General features: G+C 43.7%; 2 protein-coding genes across 6 annotated transcripts; one reads left to right on the forward strand and one right to left on the reverse strand.

The window, feature by feature from the left end:
* Nucleotides 1–1,837: 1,837 nt before the first annotated feature.
* Nucleotides 1,838–17,754, forward strand: RMP64 (ribonuclease MRP subunit p64). Of its 4 annotated transcripts, none has more exons than XM_084843131.1 (9): nt 1,838–1,991; nt 7,468–7,622; nt 8,990–9,066; nt 10,221–10,352; nt 10,875–10,952; nt 11,174–11,520; nt 12,018–12,079; nt 13,435–13,691; nt 15,641–17,754. In XM_084843131.1, exons 2-9 carry the CDS (start codon nt 7,533–7,535, stop codon nt 16,056–16,058), a joined length of 1,461 nt encoding a protein of 486 aa, XP_084699257.1. In that variant the 5' UTR covers nt 1,838–1,991; nt 7,468–7,532; the 3' UTR covers nt 16,059–17,754. The 4 variants fall into 4 exon arrangements, with proteins under 4 accessions (XP_084699257.1, XP_084699258.1, XP_084699255.1 ...); XM_084843132.1 differs by having other exon boundaries at nt 13,435–13,654; XM_084843129.1 differs by having other exon boundaries at nt 1,838–1,944.
* TAF13 (TATA-box binding protein associated factor 13) lies at nt 17,627–22,149 on the reverse strand. 2 transcript variants are annotated; one of them, XM_084843140.1, is made up of 4 exons: nt 22,113–22,149; nt 20,849–20,927; nt 19,047–19,144; nt 17,627–18,719 (listed from the first exon to the last, which is right to left on the reverse strand). In XM_084843140.1, the coding sequence occupies exons 1-4, from the start codon at nt 22,137–22,139 to the stop codon at nt 18,549–18,551; spliced, it is 375 nt and encodes a 124-aa protein (XP_084699266.1). In that variant the 5' UTR covers nt 22,140–22,149; the 3' UTR covers nt 17,627–18,548. The 2 variants fall into 2 exon arrangements, with proteins under 2 accessions (XP_084699266.1, XP_084699267.1); XM_084843141.1 differs by having other exon boundaries at nt 21,740–22,149.
* Nucleotides 22,150–23,266: the final 1,117 nt, after the last annotated feature.

The following is a 23,266-nucleotide window of genomic DNA, read 5'->3' on the forward strand; positions in this document are numbered from 1 at the left end:
CTGCCCAGTTATTTATTCAGAAACCCCATTGAGGTTAATAAGATCTACCACTAAATAAGCACATAAAAGATTAAAGCCTTAACTAAGATAAGAGATAGTATATAAAAGTATTGTAGCAATTAAGAAAATACAAACACATATATGTGCAAACCTGAAAGAGTAACTCAAATAACCTTCATCTTAACTCTTACCAAAGTTGCGTTGCAGAGTGAAGGACACGCTACCATCAAAATGAATGTAAAGGTTGTCAGCGTCTAAGACTATCATTTGCAATACAGAATCTAGTCCTTGAGCTAATAACTGTTTCATTTTGCAACAAGACTGGAAACAGATAGCCCATGCTTGTTCCTCACTTATGGGTTGCTCATAATATCTTAGAAACTCAGCAAGTGAGACCTTAGTGAGGTCCTTTGCAAAAATTATTGCATTATCTGATTTTCTCCCTATCATTTCCCCCCCAGAAATAAGTATCTTATAACTGAAGAAGAAATGCTATCCTTCGTAGAGCCCTTTTATGTGTCCTATGCTATAACTCCTTCAGGTGCGGCTGTTTAGAGAATATGTGACTGCCTTTTCTTAAAGGGAAAGTAACTATTTGATCCCATATATTTGCATACTCTCTTACTCAAAGTGAAAGTTAGTTTATTTGTAATAACTGAAGGCCATCGCAACTATTTCTTAGAATAGTGATCTGGGCTAGGATCTAACAATCCCTGTCTTCAGCAGTAATGAGAATATGCTGCCAAAACATACGACTAGTCCATGGAAAACATTTCATTCACTGTGCTTCATCTGCAGGGAACAAGGAAATCTATAGAGTATCAGTGGCTTTATGATCTCTAGTCTATAAAAATCCACTCCTGAAGATAATCAGTTTTGTCATATGCAGTCACAGGGAATATGAGATTGGTACTTTTTGCGTTGTTGATAGCATGGAGACGCAGTGATAAGAAAAGCTTTACCTGCTAGGCACGTAGGGAAGAGTTGGCAAAGCCAGCATGCTGCACAGCTGTAGAATTTATCTTCTCTCCTGTCATTCTTTAAAAACAAATATTCTAAAAATTGTGGAATGCATGAAATTATTTGAACAGTCAGTGTGATTGGGCAGACATGCCTGTACAGATCAGGTCTTGTTTGATACATATAAAACTCTGGGGGTCTATTTGTATTAAGTGCTTTTAAGATCACAGTCTGTACAAATCTGATTTGGACACATCCAGCTCGGCATATGGAAAATTTCCTTTTAGAACAAAGAAACTACCACATCCCAAATGTAAGAAAAGAGCTGTTTTGATGCAACCCCGTCCTGGAAAAAATACCCAGCTGTACATCTCTTGTTCGGTAGCAGAGGGATCTGTCTCTTCATATTACGAGGAGTTTGGTTATCTGGTTGCTGCGATTTTGCCTGACAAAGTCGATTGGGGGGGGGGGCGCCTCGGGGACATAACAAAAAGAGCTTAATAGCCTGGAACCTCTCCCCAACCTTGGCAATGTGACACCCATGAGAGTCCAGGGAGAGACAGATCTTATTTCCCAGAATGCATTGTTAGGTGTAATCTGGCACCTGCTGGAAAGCGCTTTATTTAAGCAACTGTTGTGAAATGAACCAACGGGCGCTTAGAACTATAACCGTGAAAGAAACGACAAGGTAGAACCACCTCCGCCTTCTCTCCTGAGGCGAGGGAGCCACGCCCACGGCTCCTCCCCCACGGAGAACCCGCGAGAGGGCGGGCATAGAACGCAACGGGTGAATGGCTGCTCTCCCCACCCCCCGGCGCGCCCTCCAATCGCCTCCGTCCCCGTGATTTGGGCTAGTCCAGCCCAGACCCCGCCTGCCGGGGAAGATGGCGGCGCCCGGAGGAGAGGAGGCCGTCTGGAACCGGCTGGATGTGGACTGGCCCGCGTGCAGCGCTACGGTCGCCGTGCCGGGTCAGCATCCCTCAGGTGAGGAGAGCGGCCGCTGAGGCGAAAACGTCTCCCTTCGACGTCAGGTTCGCGTGCCGCTTGCTCGTATATGCCCGCCTGGCACACGTGCTGGGGAGTTTCGCGCCGCGCCTCGACAATTCCCTTGTCTTTGGAATTTGGTTTAATATTCTTATATGGATTACAGGAATCTAGGGCTCGACCCAGCCAAAGTTGAGCGCTTCTGTCAGTGCAATCCTGTGCACGTCTACTCAGAAGAAAGTCTCATTGTTTTAATAGAGTAATTTGCTCTTAATAAGTGAGAGTAAAACATGTGCCTCTCCGGCATTAAAAAGCACTGGTTAGATCCAGATAAAGGGCATTTCTTGTTGTTCTTCAGTCGTTCAGTCGTGTCCGACTCTTCGTGACCCCATGGACCATAGCACGCCAGGCCTTCCTGTCCTGCGCTCTCTCCCAGAGCGTGCTCAAGTTCATATTCATTGCATCCGTGATGCTATCTAGCCATCTCATCCTCTGCCGTCCCCTTCTCCTTTTGCCTTCAGTCTTTCCCAGCATCAGGGACTTTTCCAGGGAGTTTTCTCTTCGCATTAGGTGGCCAAAATATTTGAGCTTCAGCTTCAGTATCTGTCCTTCCAATGAGCACTCAGGGTTGGTTTCCTTTAGGACTGACTGATCTGATCTCCTTGCAGTCCAGGGACGCGTAAGAGGCTTCTCCAGCACCACAGTTCGAAGGCATCAGTTCTTCGGCGCTCAGCTTTCCTTATAGTCCAGCTCTCACAGCCATACATTACTACTGGGAAAACCATAGCTTTGATTAGACGGACCTTTGTCGGTAAGGTGATGTCTCTGCTTCTTACTATGCTGTCTAGGTTTGCCATAGCTTTCCTCCCAAGGAGCAAGCGTCTTTTAATTTCATGGCTACAGTCACCGTCTGCAGTGATCTTGGAGCCCAAGAAAGTAAAATCTGTCACTGCTTCCATTTCTTCCCCTTCCATATGCCAGGAAGTGATGGGGCCAGATGCCATGATCTTAGTTTTTTTAATGTTGAGTTTCAAACCAGCTTTTGCACTCTCCCTCAACAAGAGGCTCTTTAGATCCTCTTTGCTTTCTGCCATTAGGGTGGTATCATCTGCGTATCTGAGGTTGTTGATAATTTTCCCGGCAATCTCAATTCCGACCTGTGATTCATCCAACCCGGTGTTTCTCATGATGTATTCTGCATATAAGTTAAATAAGCAGGGCGACAGTATGCAGCCTTGTTGTACTCCTTTCCCAACTTTGAACCAATTGGTTGTTCCATGTCTGGTTCTTACTGTTGCTTCTTGACCCTCGTACAGGTTTCTCAGGAGACAGGTAAGGTGGTCTGGTACCCCCATCTCTTTCAGAATTTGCCAGAGTTTGTTGTGATCCACACAATTAAAGGCTTTAGCGTAGTCAGTGAAGCAGAAATAGACGTTTTTCTGGAATTCTCTTGCCTTCTCCATGATCCAGCGAAAGTTGGCGATTTGATCTCTAGTTCTTCTGCCTCTTCGAAACCCAGCTTGTACTTCCGGTAGTTCTCGGTTCGCATACTGCTGAAGCCTAGCTTGTAGGATTTTGAGCATCACCTTGCTGGCATGTGAAATGAGCGCAATTGTGCGGTAGTTTGAACACTCTTTGGCGTTGCCCTTCTTTGGAATTGGGATGTAAACTGACCTTTTCCAGTCTTGTGGCCAATGCTGAGTGTTCCAAATTTGTTGGCATATTGAGTGCAGCACTTTAACAGCATTGTCTTTTAGGATTTTAAATAGCTCAGCTGGAATACTGTCATCTCCGCTAGCTTTGTTGTTAGTAATGCTTCCTAAGGCCCACTTGACTTCACTCTCGAGGATGTCCGGCTCAAGTTCAGTGACCGCACTATCATGGCTGTCAGGGACATTAAGATCTTTCCTGTATAGTTCTTCTGTGTATTCTTTCCACCTCTTCTGAATCTCCTCTGCTTCTGTTAGGTCCCTGCCTTCTTTGTCCTTTATCATGCCCGTCTTTGCACAAAACGTTCCCTTGAGATCTCCGATTATCTTGAAGAGATCTCTAGTCTTTCCCATTCTGTTGTTTTCCTCAATTTCTTTGCATTGTTCATTTAAAAAGGCCTTCTTGTCTCTCCTTGCTATTCTCGGGAACTCTGCATTCAGTTGGACATATCTTCCCCTTTCTCCCTTGCTTTTCGCTTCCCTTCTTTCCTCAGATACTTGTAAAGCCTCCTCAGACAGCCACTTGGCTTTCTTGCATTTCTTTTTCTTTGGGATGGATTGAGTTGCTGCCTCCTGAACAATGTTACGGACCTCCGTCCATAGTTCCTCAGGCACTCTGTCTATCAGGTCTAATGCCTGAAATCTATTCATCACCTCCACTTTATATTCATAAGGGATATGATTTAGGTCATACCTGAATGGTTTAGTGGTTTTCCCTGTGTTCTTCAATTTAAGCTGAAATTTTGCAAGAAGCAGCTCATGATCTGAGCCACAGTCAGGTCCAGGTCTTGTTTTTACTGACTATGCAGCTTCTCCATCTTTGGCTGCAAAGGACATAATCAATCTGATTTCGATATTGACCAAGTGGTGATGTCCATGTGTAGAGTCGCCTCCTGTGCAGTTGGAGAAGTGTGTTTGCTATGATCAGCGTGTTCTCTTGGCAAAACTCTATTAGCCTTTGTCCTGCTTCATTTTGTATAGCAAGGCCATGCTTGCCTGTTATCCCAGTGATTTCTTGACTTCCTACTTTAGCATTCCAGTCCCCTATGATGAAGAGGACATCTTCTTTTGGTGTTACTTCTAGAAGGTGTTGTAGGTCTTCATAGAACCGATCAACCTCAGCTTCTTCGGCATCAGTGGCTGGGGCATAGACTTGGATTACCGTGATGTTGAATGGTTTGCCTTGGATTCGTACTGAGATCATTCTATCGTTTTTGAGATTGTATCCCCAGTACTGCTTTTCCCACCCTTTTGTTGACTATGAGTGCTACTCCATTTCTCTTGCCCACAGTAGTAGATATGACGGTCACCTGAATTAAATTCGCCCATGCCTGTCCATTTTAATTCACTGATTCCCAAGATGTTGATGTTCAATCTTGCCATCTCATGTTTGACCACCTCCAGCTTACCTTGATTCGTTGATCTTACATTCCGGGTTCCTAAACAATATTGTTCTTTACAGCATCAGATTTTCTTTTCACCACCAGACACATCCACAGCTGCGTGTCCTTTTGGCTTTGGCCCAGCCGCTTCACTCTTTCTGGCGCTACTTGGAAATTCCCTCTGCTCTTCCCCAGTAGTATATTGGACACCTTCCGACCTGAGGGGCTCATCTTCCGGCGTCATCTCTTTTAGCCTTGTGATACGTTCCATGGGGTTTTCTTGGCAAGAATACTGGAGTGGGTTGCCATTTCCTTCTCCAGTGGACCACGTTTTGTCAGAACTCTCTGCCATGACCTGTCCGTCTTGGGTGGCCCTGCACGGCATAGCTTATGGCTTCACTGAGTTACGCAAGCCCCTTCGCCACAACAAGACAGTGATCCATGAAGGGAAAGGGCATTTCTACACCAGCCTAAAATCCTGCATTTAAAATGGGGCTTTCTCCTTCCGTTTTAAAAGCAGGATCACCACTGACTCCCTTTACATGTGCTTCCTTTCTCTCCTCCTCTTCCCCTGCGCTTCCCCCTGTATCTGAGTCTTCCGTTATCTTTCATTGATCTCGCTGCTCTTCTTCCCGCCTCGCCTCTTTTCATGGAGGAAACTGAAGCGGAACACAACGGGGTAATTTGATAGCTCATTATCTGCGATCTATTTAAAAACGGAACAAAGGGCATTTAGTGCAGGAGGGTCACGGTGTCATGTAAAGAGCCTGCAAACGTCCGTGAAGGAGCAATCTCAATCGCAGGATAAAAGCCTGGGGTGAAGGAGCCCCCAGTCCCATTGGAAATAATGGGACTTAAGGTAGTCATGACTCCCTTAAGTCCCCTTGATCCAAGTCTGGATCTAATACAACGGGGTGCAGAAGAGCTTAACTTTGGCTGAATTGTGGCCTTGAGCTTTAAATAATGTTAACGAGAGAGAAAAAGGAATGCTAAAATCCTGTCAGGCATTTTATTGTTCCATAGTACTGGAGTCCTCATATGTGCTGTTTGTAAGGCTGTGATAATCAAGGTGCAACTGAAGTGAATAGCAAAACTTCCCATTGACATTAATGGATCAGGATTGTAACCTAAATTTGTAGCTGTAGTCTCACTTCCTTAGAAGTACATTCCACTGGATTCAGTAGGGCCTACTTTTGAATAAATGCACATAGGATTGGGCTGTAAGCCATCAAGATGAATTGACGGAATGAATCATCTGTAAATTTTTGCAATTAAAACAACACAAAGTCTTGTGGCACCTTAAAGACTAGCAAATTCATTCTGGCATAAGCTTTTGTGGGCATTGTCCACTTCATGCATCTGATGGACAGTGTCCATAAAAGTTTATGCCAGAATTAATGTGTTGAGGCGCCACAAGATTCTTTGTTGTTTTTGCTGCAGCAGACTAACATGGATACCCTTCTGGAAATTATTTCTGTGATGGAAGTGACTTGTAGAAGTGCTCTTGAGTAACTTTTGGAATCAGTGTGGCTGGGGGGTTTCATTACCCCGCCCCCCTTGAGTAACCACAAACTCTAGGGACTATGAGGTTTTGTGACTGGAAGGCAAACTGTTGAAACCACTTCTCCCTTTCACGCTATCCGTGGTTTGTGGATACCAAGTTTGGCTGGGGTTTTCTGAAGCTGAGGTGATGGCTAGTTTGCCTAGAGAGGTTTGCCTGGCACCTACATTGTATGCTTTCCGGTGCCAGGTGAAGACCTTTTTATTTTTCCAGGCATTTTTAGCATTTTAGTATTCCAGTTTTTTAGCTCTGCTGTTTTAAATTTGCTGTTGTGTTTTCAATATCTGCACTGCTGCTAGGTTTTACTCTGGTTATATTTTTGTTCTGTAGTTTTAATCTCCTGTATTTTATATTGCATTTTCTGCTGTGTTTTTGTGGTTTTAATTTTGTGAACTGCCCAGAGCACTTTGGCTATTAGATGGTATACAAAGGAAATAAATAAATACATATAAATTTGGTGGTAGGCTGCGTCACAGACTGCAGTGCTGCCCAACAAAGCAGTGAAATGGGCCTTCAGTTCTAAGAACTGGTTCAAGAACATTCTTTGAAACTGCTGTGTTAGCTGCCAATATGAAGACTACAAAGGTCAGGGAAGAGGATGAAGAAATATTACTGGTTTTCAAATGTATTTCAGGTTCCTGGAGTCATGTTTGTAAGCTTTGGGGAAGCCGTAGGTTGTTAGAGGAGGGACAGAACTCTCCATCGCTCCTCCACCAGCCCCCAGCAGACTATTAAATTTTTTTTGGAAGGCTAGTAACTTTTGTGGGTTTATTTACACAGCTGATACAAGGTCTTGAGGTGCAATGTCTTCTGATTTGCTGAGTCAATTATTGTGTAGTTTCATACCAATGTCTTCATTTATCTTTTCCAGTGAGATGTCTTTCAGCTGTTAGGAAGGGGTGCCGTGCTGTTGGCCACCTTCTAAGAAATGAAGCTATGGTTGCAGAACAGAGCCTCCTGCATTCAGTCATTTATAGTTTCCACTACCAGATGAGCCGTCATAGGCCATATCGGGGTCTCAAACAGGTTGGAAGACCAACATTTCCTGGAAATAATCTTTTTCATTTGGAACTAGTTGTAACCTTAATGGGATGATGTTAATGATGACAATGATGACAGATATAAATCTACAATAGATGCTTAACATTGGGCAGTATCCAGTGTCTTCACTCAATGAATACAAGAACTTTGTGAATTCTCCTTCTATTCATGTAATAAAAACATTAGATACTGTCCATTGACTCATTTCTAAAAGCTTTTTTTTGTTAAATTGATATTTGTGTTTGCAAAAGGAAAACCTAACAATAACAAAAAGACCACATTTACATGTTTCTCTTACTGTGTCTTCTAAACTGTCCATATTCATTTACTTTGCTGTAGTTCAAGTGGTCTATAAATATGTATTATGCAAACTTGCACTTCAGTTCAGGATATAGGAAGAATCCATTTATTGCCATGACTCTGTAGACATTAATATACAATTAGCTTGTCAACCCAAATCTAAACACGTTTACTTGGAGATAGGCATGGTTTTGATTTCCTAGAAATTGTGCTGAAGTATGCTTAGCATTGTAGCCTAGGTTCCCAGTAATTTCACATATAAGTAGAAGTAATAGTTAGTATGTTATTCTTCAAACACATCAAATGCTATAACATCACATATGCTATCGCAGGAATTGTAGACAGGGGTGTTTTTGCGGCCTTAAGAGGTGCCAGAGAGCTGTAGCTGTAACTGCTCCTTTGTAAGCACTGGAATGCTTCCATTTTCACCTCTGGGTTTCAGAAAAAATTGTCTTAAACAAAGTCAGTGGGGAGATCTATTGAATAGAAAACTTTTTAAAGGGAATACAAATGTGGTGTGTGTGTACACACCTACCAGTTGACTATGTAAATGGAGGAACTGGGCTTTTCAGAAAGGAGCAGGCTTGATTTTCTTTGCCTTCTTTTGAGTTCTATGGGAGAGACTGCAGTCAGGGACCCAGTTGAGAGGGACAAAGCCTGATGCTTCCTCCATAAATGAATGCCATTTTCCCCCCATGGGGGTTGGGGGAGGTGGAAGTAAAGCATTGGACTCTGCCACTGTTGCTGTGTTTCCTGGCTTTCATTCTTGGGAATCCCACTGTGGGGATGGTAGGGAGTAATACACAGGGTTCCTCTCCTCACCCCCCACCCCATCACAGTGCTAGGTGTTTTATGAGTATTATAGAAGGGAGAAATATCGAGAAACTTCTGTTGTTCATTTTATGTATCCCAATTGCTTTGCTACAGAATAGAAAGGGGTCATTCAAAAAATATTGTACTCATATTGTGGATTGCAAATTATTAAAAATCAAAGTGTGTCTGGGTTAAAAGTTTGTGAATCAGTCAACTTCTTTATTCCTTCTGCTTTTCAGGTAGAACAGTGCTTGAAGCGTTTAAATCTAATGAATTTGGAGAAGCCAATTCGAGATCTTGATCAGCTGGGCCCCATGTAAGTAGCATAAGCCAGCACATCTCACCATGTTTATATGGTTCTGTAGCTTACATCCTCAGCTTTCCTGAGCTTGGGGTATAGTTGTTGTTGTTCAGTTGCTAAGTCGTGTCCGACTCTTCGTGACCCCATGGACCATAGCACGCCAGGCCTTCCTGTCCTCCGCTCTCTCCCAGAGTGTGCTCAAGTTCATTGGGGTATAGTACTTTAGCTAATTTTAATCCTACAGGAATCCATGGGACATAAAACAGCTAAACAGCTTAAAACAGCATTATACATCAATAATGTATCCATTCTAGTGGAAGACCGTGGAAGTTTTTAAACTATGCTGACCTCTTCAATAGAGAATGAAGAGATCTCTGTAATTCAGAATCTTGCATTAATAGAAATCAGCCAAGAGAAGATACTAATTTTCTCTGCATTGCCCTTTTTATTTTTTTCTTTGGTTATCTTTTAGTATATCAGCAGCCATTTATATAAAAGTTTATTTATTTATTTATTTAATATCTAAGGCAGTTTACAGTGTGGTGTAGTGGCTAGAGCTTTAGACTAGAACTCAGGAGATCTGGGTTCTAGTCCCCACTTGACCATGAAGCTCACTAGGTGGCTTTGGCCAGTCACTGATTGTCAGCATAACCTACCTAACAGGGTTGTTGTGATGATGAAATGGGGAGGTGAAGGATCATGTACGCCACCTTGGGCTCGTTGGAGGAAAGGTGAGATATAAAATAAATACATTTTCAAATAATGAAATGAACAAATGTTATTAAAAAGAAAAAAATACCATCAGAATGTAGTTCTTTCAAGCCAGTTGAAGTTCTCTTTGGGAGCTAATGGCATGAGCGCCCCAGCCTGGGCTTCTCCTCTTCTGTCTTTCCTCAGGGCACGCAAGTCTTAAGTAATCCCAGGGAAGTTGCACGATTTTAAATATTTTTGAGGGAAACTCAAACCCAAAAGCAGAATCTTCAGGCAAATTTGAATGAACATACAACAGAATCATTAATTTTTATTACAGGAAGAGTTCATGGCAACACAGTCTTGCTTGGGACTCAGTTATGGGGTACTGTCAGGCCCAGATCATACCAGCATTAAATATGGCAGGATGCCAACACATACGCACACATTTTTCCTTTCTTTTTATTTATTTTAAATAGGAAACAGAACTCTGAAAATTCTGAAGCGTCCTTGGTTCCCAGCCAACCTGTGATAGAAGTGGTGCTGGTGAAGATACTGGGTGGCTGCAAACTCATGCTGCGTTTACTTGAATGCTGTTGTACAACATTTCTGTATCCTTCCAAAATAAGAGTTTGGAATCTAATTTGGTGCCTCCTGCAGTTTTTAGATGCAGAATCACATGGGATATTCTGCAGGCTTATTAGGGAAGATAGCTTTGATGAAATGTCTTGTATATTTATCAAGGAATCCTGATGCGTGTCAGTTTTCTGATGTTAACTGTTGTCTGTTGTGGCTTCATAAGTTAGCTGAAATAATATGTATTTTCTATGTCCTGAAAGTAGCACAGAATTCTCAGTAAAAATGTGTCCGATGGGGCTTGTCTTAAGGCTCTGTACTCACTGAACTCCACTGTGTGTTCATACAATAGGTCAACCTTCCCCAACCTGGTGTCCTCCAGATGTTTTGGACTACAGCTCCCAGGATTCCTGATGATTGGCCATGTTGGCTGGGGCTGATGGAAGTCCAAAACATCTGGAGGGCACCAGGCTGGGGAAGGCTGCAATAAGTGTTTAATGTGGGTTTCTAACCTCTTTGATCAAGTGTTGTCCAACCTTAATTGACTCGCTCCTCAGTTTCTCTGTTAAGCATCTGTGTTTGCAAGAGTACATACTGCTGAATACTCTGGTTTTGGGGTTGCTGAGCAGATTATGGTATGTATGCTTGTAAATGTTTTTATTGTTGCATTTCTACTTGTTACGTTAATGCCAAAGTTTATTATGGGAGAAGACTGGTTAGTTCGTATTGTGTGAGATCAAGCTAGTAATGGAGGAAGTAAGTTTTGGAAAGTTTTAATGGAGGAGCAACCATCAATGGGAAAAGTATTTGTTACACAGCACCCAAGTGTTCCATCTCTTCTTTTTTACTGACTTAGGATTCTTTATAGAGGTGTATTGAAAAGCCTTGGTTCTTTATACAAAAGCCTGTTTGAATTGCTTCAGGAGGTTTCAAAGATGCAACCAAGGCCTTATATTAAAGGATTTGCGTTTCCTTCTGCAATAAATGAATTTCTGGGAGACCCTTATTCAGAGATTAAGAAGAAAATGCCCAAAGTACTTGTAATAAAAAAGGCCGGAACTGGATGGATGAATAGGTTGTTCCCAGGAAGCAAAGCTGCATCTTTAAGTACAACAGTTCCTACAAGAGTCAGGAAGAAGATGAGAAGTGCCCAGAACACTGTTGATATTGGGAAGCCAGTTCTGGTCAGCAGAACTAGCCTAGGTAAGTGGCGATGGCCTCTTAATTTGGGTGAAATGAGGGGTGGGATGTAGGAAACAAAGCTTTGTCTCTTTGGGGATCAGCCACCCACACCCCCATATTACAACACTTTGTGCAACTTCTCATGCACTATAACTTCCACTGGGCTGAGTTGGGAGGGCTGGGTGGGATATGGGAGGTGCACATAGACCCCTTCTCCTTAATAGTCTTACTGTACCGCCTGCCTGCAATTAGATTGGTGGTGAAGGAGGGGTGGATAGAATCATGTGCTATATTTTCTGCTAGGGACATTGCAGATTAGAAATAACCCCTAGCCATACTGTGCTAGAATACTACATATCTACTGGCAAAACCATATTTCCCAAACCACTTATCCCAAATAAAAATAGTTATAACATAAGAAATCCTTTGATCTCTGGATAGTTTTGTTCCAAATAACGGTGCATAAGATTGTAGCCAAGCTCACTTTTCCCGTTTATAAGGTGTGCCCTTTTTTCTAGATCATGGAAAGAAATTGGAGTTCAATGTCAAGACCTTGTGTAGATACCCGGCACCCCAAGAGGTTTGTTAGATTTTGTGTTTGTGCATCTTGAAGTTATTGGCATGGATACAGAGCTTGCCTTCTGGAATTGAGGGAGGAAGCAATTTCAGTTCCTTGTAATCCCTGAAAACCCTCCAGAACAGTGTGGAACATGGTGCTGGGGGCTGTGGGAGAGGGAGGAAGTGTCAAAAATTGGTCCCCTCCCCTTCCCATCCAAAGCAGAACTCTGTTCAGGCAGTGTTCCTTCTGGCAGAAGCAAACTCTGCATTCAGCCCATAAAGTTTCTCTGTACTTCATTTTATTCTTCTGATCAGTAAATACTGCCATGGCATTAATTTGCTGCAAAAGGCACACCTTTCAGTGCAGATGCTCAAATTTTGAGGTATGCTTATTTTGTAAAAGTAAGCTTACACTGTAGGCTTTGGGGCAGGGTCTGTACTGTGCCTTAGTATACTCTTAAGTTACTTTATTCATAATGGTTTGGATCCAGATTTAGTCATCCTTAGAGTAGACCTATTGAAATAAGTAGGACTTAAGTTAGTCATTATTTACTTGTCCCATTAATTTCAGTGTGTCTGCTCTAAGTGTGACTGTGTTTGGATCCAACCTAATATATATATTGAGTAATTCTGTTTATGCTCTGGAGTTCTTCATGTATATGAATAAACAATTTCATCCACCTGTCTTGCGGATGGTAGGAACTAAGAAAGTGATGCTTTGCGTACTTAATAGAAGCCAGTTTCACTGGAAGCATCTGAACTTTAGTGGATCTGATGAGCTTCTTGGGGAGGGTCATAGCTCAGTGGTCGATCACACACTGTGAATGCAGAAATTCCGGGTTTGCTCCTTGGAATCTCCTATCCCTGCTATTTAAGACCCCATTTACTGAAAAGACTTGTGTCTGAGGCCTTGAGGAGCTACTGCTAGTCAAAATAGACAATATTTTACTTAGATAGATCAATGGTCTGACTCGGTATAAGGCACCTTCATGCATTTCTCAGGTGTTCAGAGGGATGTTTTAAAACTTTGAACGGCAGATAGTGCATAACAAACTGCTCCTCGAAATATTTTTGCCATGTATCACAGGGGGCTGCTATTCAAGAAACATAATTCTAAAGTGCACGAGCATGCAAAATACCAAATTGTGCTAGATCCTGCCCAGAGTCTTTAGGATCAGAGTATTAAGGCAAATAATTTTTTTTTCTAGCCAGTGGTTAAAACTATGACCAACAACATCTTTATTTTCTCTGTTTCTAGTGTCCTTCAAGGATGCTGTGTGTTAACCTTAAGAATTTGAGCCTCTTCTATGCTGAAGATAAATTTTACCTTATTAGCCTTTTCCAGTACTAATTTCCTTGCTTTCTATTTAATTTCAGAATACTATATTCAGCGTAAATCCTCCTGAATCAAAAAGGACACCCACATTCGTTTCTTCTAAATCTCTGAGGTCCCAGCATCTTAAATCTTTTGTGCCCAAGTTTCAAGAAGCATGCTCCTTTGGAGAACTATCTGACACACTCAGAAGAACGATTATCTGGTGCAAAAGCAACAAACTTGGATCAGAGGCCTTTTTCTTGGGAATGAAGCTTTTGAAAAGTAAGCGGCTGCAGCATGTAGAAGCCCAGGGTTGCAGGTTTGTATATTATGTCAGTCCTGGGTCTCTTCAGTTCTTGGCTTTCAGCCATCCTACCTTCTTGGTCCTATATCCCTTCACTTGCCTTAACCCTAGCCCAGGTTCTTGGACCCTTTTTCAAGCGTCTTATCTCCCTCCTGAGAGCAATACACAGCCACTCATGTTCTTTGATCCTTCTTGAGGTTTTTGCTCAGTTAAAATTACCATGCATTTATCTTACAGTAGATGTACTCATTGTCAACATCCTGGAATCATGCAAGTGGATGTGAGAAGAATTGGATTGGCTGGTCATATACACCAGTCTTCCTTTTGCTTTTTCCTCTTTTGTTCCAAGGGGCCCTTAACATTGTGAGGGGATTTCTTTGAGGCAGCGATCTCAGCAGACTATAATTTGGCTATTCTCCCGCTGAACTCTCCAATGGTACCTCTCCTCCCCAAGCTAACAAAGCTGTTTAGGAGAAGGCAGACAGACTCACAAATGTGGAGCATTGTATCTATACTATAGATAGAACTGAGAAGAGATTCTACAAGTGTTCTATAATGTACAGATAACAGTAGAATGGTTAATTGCCACAGCATCCTCTGTGACTTGTCACAGAGAGGTATTGTACGAAGTGCATCACTTCTTCTGTTTCCCATAGGTTTCTAGCAACCCAAACATATCTACAACAATTATTCTACGTTTAGATCTATATCAGCCTTCCCTAACTTGGTGCCTTCCAGATATTGAACTAAAACTCCCACCGTTCCTGACCACATCTGGAGAGTACCAGGCTGAGGAAGGCTGATCTGTATACTAAATAAGCATATGACCAGTTGGTCCGCAGAGACATAATGTTACCCTAGGATGAAAGGTCTCAGCTACTGGCCAGAGGATCAAGGGCATCTGGGAGGCTTCACCCTAGGAGAGCATCAGGACAAAGGGGAGATTGACCTAGTTTCATCTGTTGGCCAGTGAAGGTGTAGTTCCTGTATAGTGCTTAGATTTTTTTAGGTACTCTCTAAGTGCTAAATATGTTTTACTATGTCCTGGTTGCATTCAGTGTTCATAAGGTGGAAAGTTGGGAAGAATTCTTCCCCTGTCTGCATGTCAAAAATAAAAAGAGAAGGGCGGGGGGTATATTTCTGAGGTCATGGTGTTAAGCATCATCTGTTATTTATTTCTGGTTTTTTATAATGGAGGAGGCTCTTGTAGGCACCCTTGTACTCTCTTGTGCAAAAGATCTCTGGTTACACAGAATAATTTACTTGGACTTTAAAAAATTGCTATAACAAAGCATCCCTCTTGGTTACCCCTTTAGTTGCTAAACTAAGAGAGCCACTGTGGTATAGTGGTTAGAGCAGGAGTGCAGAACCTCTGGTCAGCAGGGTAGCGCATTTGGCCCCATAGCCCCTTGGGGTTCCTTCAGAGGGTGGGGGCTTAGGCACTAAGCCCCACCCCTTGGAGGAATCCACTCAGAGAGCATCCACCCACTGCTGTCTCTGATTGGAGATAGCAGGGATGTGAAGTGGCCGGGGTCCCTTTGTCCATGCTGGGAGTAGGCACGGTTCTGTGCTTCCTTCCAGCAAGAAGAAAAAAAAACAAAAGAGTAGGGGATGTCAGGAGGTGGTCCACATCCCTTGACATGTTGTCACGGTAGGGCCATGCCCTGTGATGTCATCTGGCCCATGTTGGGCCTGGTGGGGGCAATTTGGTCCCATGTCCCTGAACAATTCTGTGCCCATGGGTTGGAGTGTTAGACTGGGGAGATCTGGATTCAAGTCCCCACTTGGCAATGAAGGTTACTGGGTGACTTTGGGCCAGTCACTGACTCTCGGCCTAACCTACCTTGCAGGTTTATTGTGAGGATAAAATGGAGGGAAGGAGGATCATGTATGCCTCCTTGGCGGAAAAAGCAGGCTATAAATGTAAAACATGACAAATATATAAACTCTCTTCTTTCCTATAGTTTGCAGAGGAAACTTGGCTGTGTTAAAGCTACACTCTGTAAATACCTCATGCTCTCAAGTTGCAAACGGAGACCAAGCCAAATACTTAGAGCACGCTCCTGTCTACGAAGGCGGATCAAACTTCCAAGGAAGCCAAGATGTGTTTCAAAGAGAACACCATCTTGCGTCATACCTGCACAGAGCCACACCCCTGCTTTTGGTGACGGCAGCCTCTCCTGTTCCCTTGATCAGTGGCCTAACTGCACATCTCAGCTGTGGACTGCTGACAACAGTAGTTCTAATGAAATGGGTGAAGAACCAGCCCCCAGTGTTGCTTCTGACCTTGTGGTATTGGAAAGAAACCCTGCCCCTAGACAGAAGGAAGCTGCTGAGAAGAGCGATGATATTGATGACATTTTTAAAGTAATAGGTCTCTAAATGCTTCATTCCATTAAACTACATTTAAACTGTGTTCACCAAATTTCTTTGTATGGAGCAAAGGGAATGTGGCAGGTCTCTACTTATATATACACAGTGTAGGAAATTCTTTTAATGTCCTTGTAGTACTTTAGGAAAATATTTTCATTACTGTAACTGTTGGCAGATTAACACAAAGTATGAGGTGAACACCCCAGTGCCTGGATAGTATATATTATGCTTCCTTTCTCTACACCCTAATAGTAAACTTATTTGTGGGTAGATACTTATATAGCCAAAATGGCACCATCTCCATACAAGAGGGAGGTAGTAGCAGGCTTGGGGAACCCCAAGATTTGCAGAAGTACAAAAAATATTTGGAAATCCTCCCAGAGTGGGTATAGAATGCTGGCTGTGGTAGGGGAGAAAAACAACCAGCAAGGAGAAGGAATGGAATACAGCCTTCAGGAAATGGGGATCAATGGAACCCAGAGCAAGAGCATTCCACATAGAGGTATGATATTCCAAGCCCCACCTGTACCTCTACTTGTAAGTCTTGTAGTTCATTAGTAAGAACATGGGAAATAGGGCAAATGTTCGAGACAGAACTAAAGCTATGCTAGCCAGCATCAATGTTGGATAATTGATAACGGCCTCTGCTTGTCCTTTAACTCAGGTAGCTGGTAGACGGAGGGCCAAGTCTTGGAACTATTTGGGGGGTTAGGGGCAGCTTAAAATAGTTATACCTGTCAATTTAAAGCCTTTGGGTTGTGCACAGAGTTAAGCTTTTGACAGGCTGCCACCGCCATAATGTGATACTTGTAGTGGTGTGTCAAAAGTTTAAGCCTGGATGTGACAGTGCATAATCAGCCACTCCTAAGCCAGGAACCAATTCTTGTAACCTACTCAAAGGATTGTGGCATGGCTGTTGAGTTTAAGAATCAGCTTTGAATCCAACTACACAGCCATAACTAGCTTCAAGAGTTGTAGTGATTCATACTCTTGCAGAAAAGTATGGGAAGAGCCACCAGTACAAGCAGTATGGTTGGAATTCCTACAAGTTATGTCCACTGCAATTATTCTTACCTTTGGCAAAGTGGCATTCTCTTTACTTTAATAGTGGTTATATCGAAATATATTGGCACTTGTCAGAGGCCATTTCCCCCACCCAACTTTTCAGGAAAAAAGGCACAAATAATTTCCTCAACAGTGACACCTCTGAGGTGCTGCTGACTGTAGCAGAGTTGTAGACTTCACTCAGTTGCAAGTAGCTCTGAACCAGGTTGGTGTTTGAGCACTGCTCAGTGTAGATTTCTGTAGCTATTGTTCCAGGGTAGATACACTTTCTTCATAACATTACATCTTGCTGCATGCACATGCAGCGGGAAACCTCGGTAGCCGGTTCTTTTGTGTAACAAGCAAAATATAGATGACTTTCTCATGATGGCATTGGTACATATCTTTTTCCTACACACCGCTCAAATCTGTGCAGGAAACTTAACACATGAAACAGCCCTCATGGCCAAACATCACAACTCTTAAATTTGTAAATTTAAAAAAAAATTAAGGATACAACTTGCAATAGGGCATACAATTAAAGTCCATTTTAATGTATTCTATTGAAGACAACAGTTGTAAAGAAAAGCAGAATTTCTTGTCAAGAGTCCATCTATCCCAACAACTGTAACAAAAATAAAACTGTTGGTTCTCTTAAAGTAGTTCTGTTTAACCTACAGCTCTGTATAGCAGTGTGCTTCCCATCATTCAAGAGCCTGAAAGTTACCATAGAATTGCCACTTAAGATAAATTTGGGAAGGGAAGCATTGTATTATTGTCCAAACATGAAAATAACCATCATTAAGGGTACATTTGTACCTGCCCTCTCAAACAGCAGTGATCCACACTCCAGTTAGTAAAGTAATTCTGTACGATCCAAGCACTCCTATTCGTTTTGGTATATCTGCAGCCATTTAACACTGCTATTTGAGAAGGCTGTTGGGAATGTACCTGGTACTATCCATGTTTCAGAAGCAACTCTGCGGTGAAACTGATTATGGCCTGAAATGTCACAAAACTAAAACGCTTGGGAATTGTGACAAAATGATGTGATTTTGAATACAAAGTACTACAGCGGGCAGCTTGTGTTACATTAACTTCACACATGCGTACACACAGTTCTGAAGAATAAGTGTGGTGCGGTACTTGTTTGGCATTTTGGTTAGCTACGTGTTACAAACTAAAAGTCACTACGAATTGCCCAAATGTTGGAGATGGATTCAAGCATTCCCTTCTAAAATATTTGTGTGAAACTCTGGAAATCTTCAATGAAACAAATACAATGCAACATTTTGAAAGTAGGAAATTAATTACATCTGAGCAAGACTCTAGATTCTGAGGTCCACACTATCCAGAAGGATAGACAGATTTTATGGCTTTCAGGTAAAGGGCAACTCAGAAAAACACGATTTTTTGCCTTCTTGCACTTGCCATCTACCTGCATCACAGAAGTCCTCAAGAGCCATAGTTTGCTTCATCAAATGCCTTTCTGGCCCGTTTCAGTTCTTCATTCATTGTTAACAAGTCTTTGACGCGGGCAAACTTCCGTGGGTCTTTACGAATCAAGAAGACAATATCTTCAACCTGTACTCGACCTTGCCGTCCAATAGACATTGCTTTGTGGGTCTATCAGGAGAAAAAAAAAATCAATTTGAATCAGGACAGAACAACAAAAATGCTTTCTTTGGTCCCACAGAATTGTTGATAAATCATCCCCCTTTTTAAATACAGTATTTCTAACATGGGTCAAGATGATAAGAACCATGATATTAACTTATTATTCATTCTGGGTTGGGTCCAGGATCTGCCTTCCATGGATGGAAGGGCTCTACTCAAGGAAGATGCTTCTGCCCCATTTTGGGGGACAACCCCCCTCCCCAGCTCACCCCAGTGAGCATTTGGAGGGCACCAGTTTGTGGAAGACTGATGTACAAGCATACCAGCAGGACCTACCATTTCTGTGATGAATTCTATGACCAGGTCTTCAAGAATATCTACTGACTCGGTGTAAGGGTTCTGATCATCTCCAAATCCATACATCATACATCTCACTGTGGAACAAAAGAAACCCCTCAGTGGGAAAAGAATTGCAAGCACTCTGGAAGATTTAGGAGCTATTCACCGACTGTCTTAAGTGTATCTGGGCGGTCACGTTCTCCCAAACTCTTCAAGCAAGCAGAGGCTTCTGCACTTATGCAAGCTTTTAAACTAATTTTAAGAAGCATCCATATAAATATTCCCCACTTGGGAATATATATTGGGTTTTGTAGGATCCCTATGTTGAAACAACATCAACCGCTATCATGCTGATGACCATAATATCCCTTTTAAGGACAATGCTCGATAACCAATGATTTTTAGTGGAACCTTGATGGAACCTATCTGCCTGATTTTAGATCCCAAATGAACAATACTACTAGGCGACAGGTCTGTATTCTCTCCAAGTTATGCTTACAGAAGCTTACACTGTTCTGACCATGTAAGTTTCAGTGTAACTGGGCATCATCCAAGTTAGTCGTTGGTGAATACTGCAATTCTACTACCCCGGAGAATGAGATTCCCTTGAAGACACCAAGTCTTCAAAGGAATGGCATTTTACAGTAAAACTAGTATTTAGAACCCAATCTCAGGGCACAAAGGGTTGTATTCCGCCTTTGTTATGCTTAGAGTAGACCCACTGAAATCAATGTGACTTAAATTAGTCATGATGTAATTCTCCCATTGACTTCAATAGTCATGCTTAGAGCAGGCTCATTTAAGTCAATGGGACAAGTACATCAAGTCTAGATCAGTGATAGGGGTGGGATGACCCCTACCTGGACCTCCGTGGGCCAGATGATCAATGAACAGAGGTAAGAGGGGGATTCCCTACCCCCTTCCCAAGCCCCCGGTAATCTCCAAGGAGTGGGGCTTGTACCCGCAGAAGGAGCCGAAGTCTCTGCAGGCCCGATGGGGAATCTCTGCGGGGCAGGGATTCCCCATCCCAGGTCTAGACCCAACCCTGAGTTATCACACAGGCCTTTCTTGCCCCACTCGCAAGGAAGGGAAATGTGTGTAACCCGATTGCCACAGAAGCATGTAGCAAATATTGTAAATAAGACTGGGAAATACAGATACATAGTAAAAACAGGCTAATTTAAATTAAATATTTCAGGAGGCAGTTCACACATACATGTTCATCAATAAATGACTGCAAGATCAAGTGATGGAACACGCATGCCTGAAATAATTACAGATGAAACACCTTATATCAGCTCATATTTTTATTTTTTTTAATTTATATCCCACTTTTTTCCCCTTGCAAAGAACCCAAGGCAGTTTACATGGTCCTCCTCCTCTCTATTTTATCCTCACAACAACTCTGTGAGGTAGGCTGAGAGTCAGTGACTGGCCCAAAAGTCATCCTGTGTGCTTCATGGGTGAGTCTCCCGAGTCCCAGTCAAATACTCTAACCACTACACCACACTGGCCTTCTCAATATAACCTCAAGCAATAGCTTCCAGTGGAAATAGTTCCCATATTCTGCTATGAATCATCAAGTAGTATCAAATGACATACATGCACATGTAAATCAGCCCTTAGTCACAAATTGGGCATTGTCTTAGGGTGTAATCCTATGCATGTTTAGACAGGAAAAAGTCCTAGAACTCCCAGCATTTCCCAGCCAACGTGGTCATTTGGTGGTCTCCAGGGCTGCAGGTCCTGGACTCTGGATCCAAGGTCCAGCCCTAGCTATACCAGTGACCCCAACTTACGTTCTTTGGAGAACAGCCTCTTCCTTTTGCCCTGTCCACCATCTGGCCCTCCTCCAGCCTCTTCAGTATCTTCTTCAAACTAAAGGGAAACAAACCCCCAAACAATGTGTACCCTTCTCCAAACCTCAAGGTATCCTATTCTCATCCTGCCCCTTCCAATGCTCAGCCCACAAAGCCTCCCCGCTGTGAATTGTCTCTCCCCAGCGGGACTTAATTTGAGTCAGGGCTCAGCTCCAGAACCTGTTTTGAATGTCAAGTGTCAGCCCTGCAATGAGAATGGTACAGAATTGTGTGCCTCCAAGAAAGTGCTCCACCATCAAACACCCGTAAGGATGATACTTGACATTCAGAACATATGTATGGTCCCCTGTGGCAGATGTTATATGGCAAGTTTCCCAGCGCAGGAGCCTCTGTTTTTATTTCTACTCTGTGAAGCAGGGGTGGGCAACTTGTGGCCCTCCAGATATTATGGCCTACAACTTCCATCCATCCCTCTCCATTGGCAAAGGCTGATGGGAGTTGTAGGTCAAAATGTCTGGAGGGCCACAAGTTGCCCACCCCTCCTATAAACCCTCATGCACACTAACAGCATCATGTAAATAATAACAATAGAAAGGAGGGCTTCCCAATCTGAGGTCATGCGTAGTTTTTGCATATGCTGCAGCCACCATCCCCTACACAGGTTTATTTGGAAGTAAAATCCAGTGAGGCCGATGGGTACCACTCCCTGGTGGAGGTTTACAGGATAACAGTGCAATGCTACACATGTTTACTCAGAAGTAAGTCTCATAGAGTTCAGTGGAACTTATTCCCAGGTGCTTCTGCCCAGGATTACACTTTCCAGCGCAATCCTATACATGCCCGCTTAGAAGTAACTCCAATAGAACTTACTCTGAGGTAACGTCGTTGCATTTTATGAATTGTTTTAATGGCGGTTGGCTGCCCTGAGTGGTGCACATGCAGTTAAGCACCAGGGGCAGAAAATATTGCTTTATTTAAACAACAGTGACAACAATAATCGAATATATGATTACAGCCTCCGTCTGGTCAGGCGTTAGCTTGCGCCCCAGCCCGTTCCTCCCCTCTAGCACCCGAACCAGGACGCAGAGGCAGCGAGCATCTCCTCCGGATCCCAAGGGAGACCGGAGAGGAGGAGAGGGGATGCAAGGAGGAGCCGCCTTTCTCCGCCAAGAGGCGCCGCTCCCCAAGCCGGCCCTGGCCGTCCTCGCCAGCCCACGCTGGCGTCGCCTTCAGGCTCACTCACAGGCGGGTCCTCCTCTTCGTCCGCCATGATCACGGCGACAGCGGCGGCGGCGGCGCCTTCCGGGCGCGGCCACCGCAAGCAGCTTCTTCCGCCCGTGCAGCAGCTCGCATCGCTATTGGCGGGTGGACGAAGTACTACTGCGCATGCTCCCTCGGAGTGAGCGATGCTGGGCGATGCCCTTCCTCGCCCTCTCCCAGTTCCCCCTCTCAGCGGCGTTACCGGGCGCGGAAGGGGGGAAACTAAAAACCGTCGAGCTTGCGCTGTAGGAAAAACGGAGCTGCCTTCCTGCCCTCGCTTTTGAAGCGGATCACCTTTGAACCAGTGGAGGCTGGTGGCTCCGATTTCGGTGGGGCTGTGTGTCCATTCTGGGGTTTAGCTAGAACTCTAAAGGAGCTATTCAAGGTGCGGAGCCTATTGCGGAGTAGGGTTCAGCACCTTGGATAGCTCCTTTGGAGTTCTGGCTTGTTGTTGTTCAGTCGTTCAGTCGTGTCCGACTCTTCGTGACCCCATGGACCATAGCACGCCAGGCCTTCCTGTCCTGCGCTCTCTCCCGGAGCGTGCTCAAGTTCATATTCATTGCATCCGTGATGCTATCTAGCCATCTCATCCTCTGCCGTCCCCTTCTCCTTTTGCCTTCAGTCTTTCCCAGCATCAGGGTCTTTTCCAGGGAGTTTTCTCTTTGCATTAGGTGGCCAAAATATTGGAGCTTCAGCTTCATTATCTGCCCTTCCAATGAGCAGTCAGGGTTGATTTCCTTTAGGATGGACTGATTTGACCTCCTTGCAGTCCAGGGGACTCGTAAGAGTCTTCTCCAGCACCACAGTTCGAAAGCATCAATTCTTCGGCGCTCAGCCTTCCTTATAGTCCAGCTCTCACAGCTAAAACCCAGAATGCATTCACAGCCTCACCGAAATAGGAGCCACCAGCCTCCGCTGCTTTGAACCAGGCCTTGGGTAACCTGGCGCCCTCCAGATGCGGGCTGGGGGTTCCTGGAAGTTGTGCCCTCCAGATGTGTTGGATTACCAGTTTGGGGAAGGCTGCTTTAACCCACTCAAAACATGAGCAAGAGGAGTGTGCTTCTGGAGAAAAGACAGGCAGGACTTGTCCGGAGATATGGAGATACGGAGACTTGTCCGCTAGTATGGCGTAGTGGT

The sequence above is a fragment of the Heloderma suspectum genome, chromosome 3 (genome assembly GCF_057233095.1).
Source record: "Heloderma suspectum isolate Gila_16-S chromosome 3, 16-S_ref, whole genome shotgun sequence".
NCBI classification, from domain to species: Eukaryota; Metazoa; Chordata; class Lepidosauria; order Squamata; family Helodermatidae; genus Heloderma; species Heloderma suspectum.

Excerpts from the sequence above, each read along its gene's own strand:
- RMP64 (XM_084843129.1), top strand. The coding sequence starts at position 1,845 with ATGGCGGCGCCCGGAGGAGAGGAGGCCGTCTGGAACCGGCTGGATGTG. Across the intron at positions 7,623-8,989 it reads CATATCGGGGTCTCAAACAG|GTAGAACAGTGCTTGAAGCG; the intron begins GTTGGAAGACCA and ends TCTGCTTTTCAG. Across the intron at positions 12,080-13,434 it reads GATACCCGGCACCCCAAGAG|AATACTATATTCAGCGTAAA; the intron begins GTTTGTTAGATT and ends ATTTAATTTCAG.
- TAF13 (XM_084843140.1), bottom strand. The coding sequence starts at position 22,139 with ATGGCGGACGAAGAGGAGGACCCGCCT. Across the intron at positions 20,928-22,112 it reads ACGAAGAGGAGGACCCGCCT|TTTGAAGAAGATACTGAAGA; the intron begins GTGAGTGAGCCT and ends GTTTCCCTTTAG. Across the intron at positions 19,145-20,848 it reads GAGGCTGTTCTCCAAAGAAC|TGAGATGTATGATGTATGGA; the intron begins GTAAGTTGGGGT and ends TTTGTTCCACAG.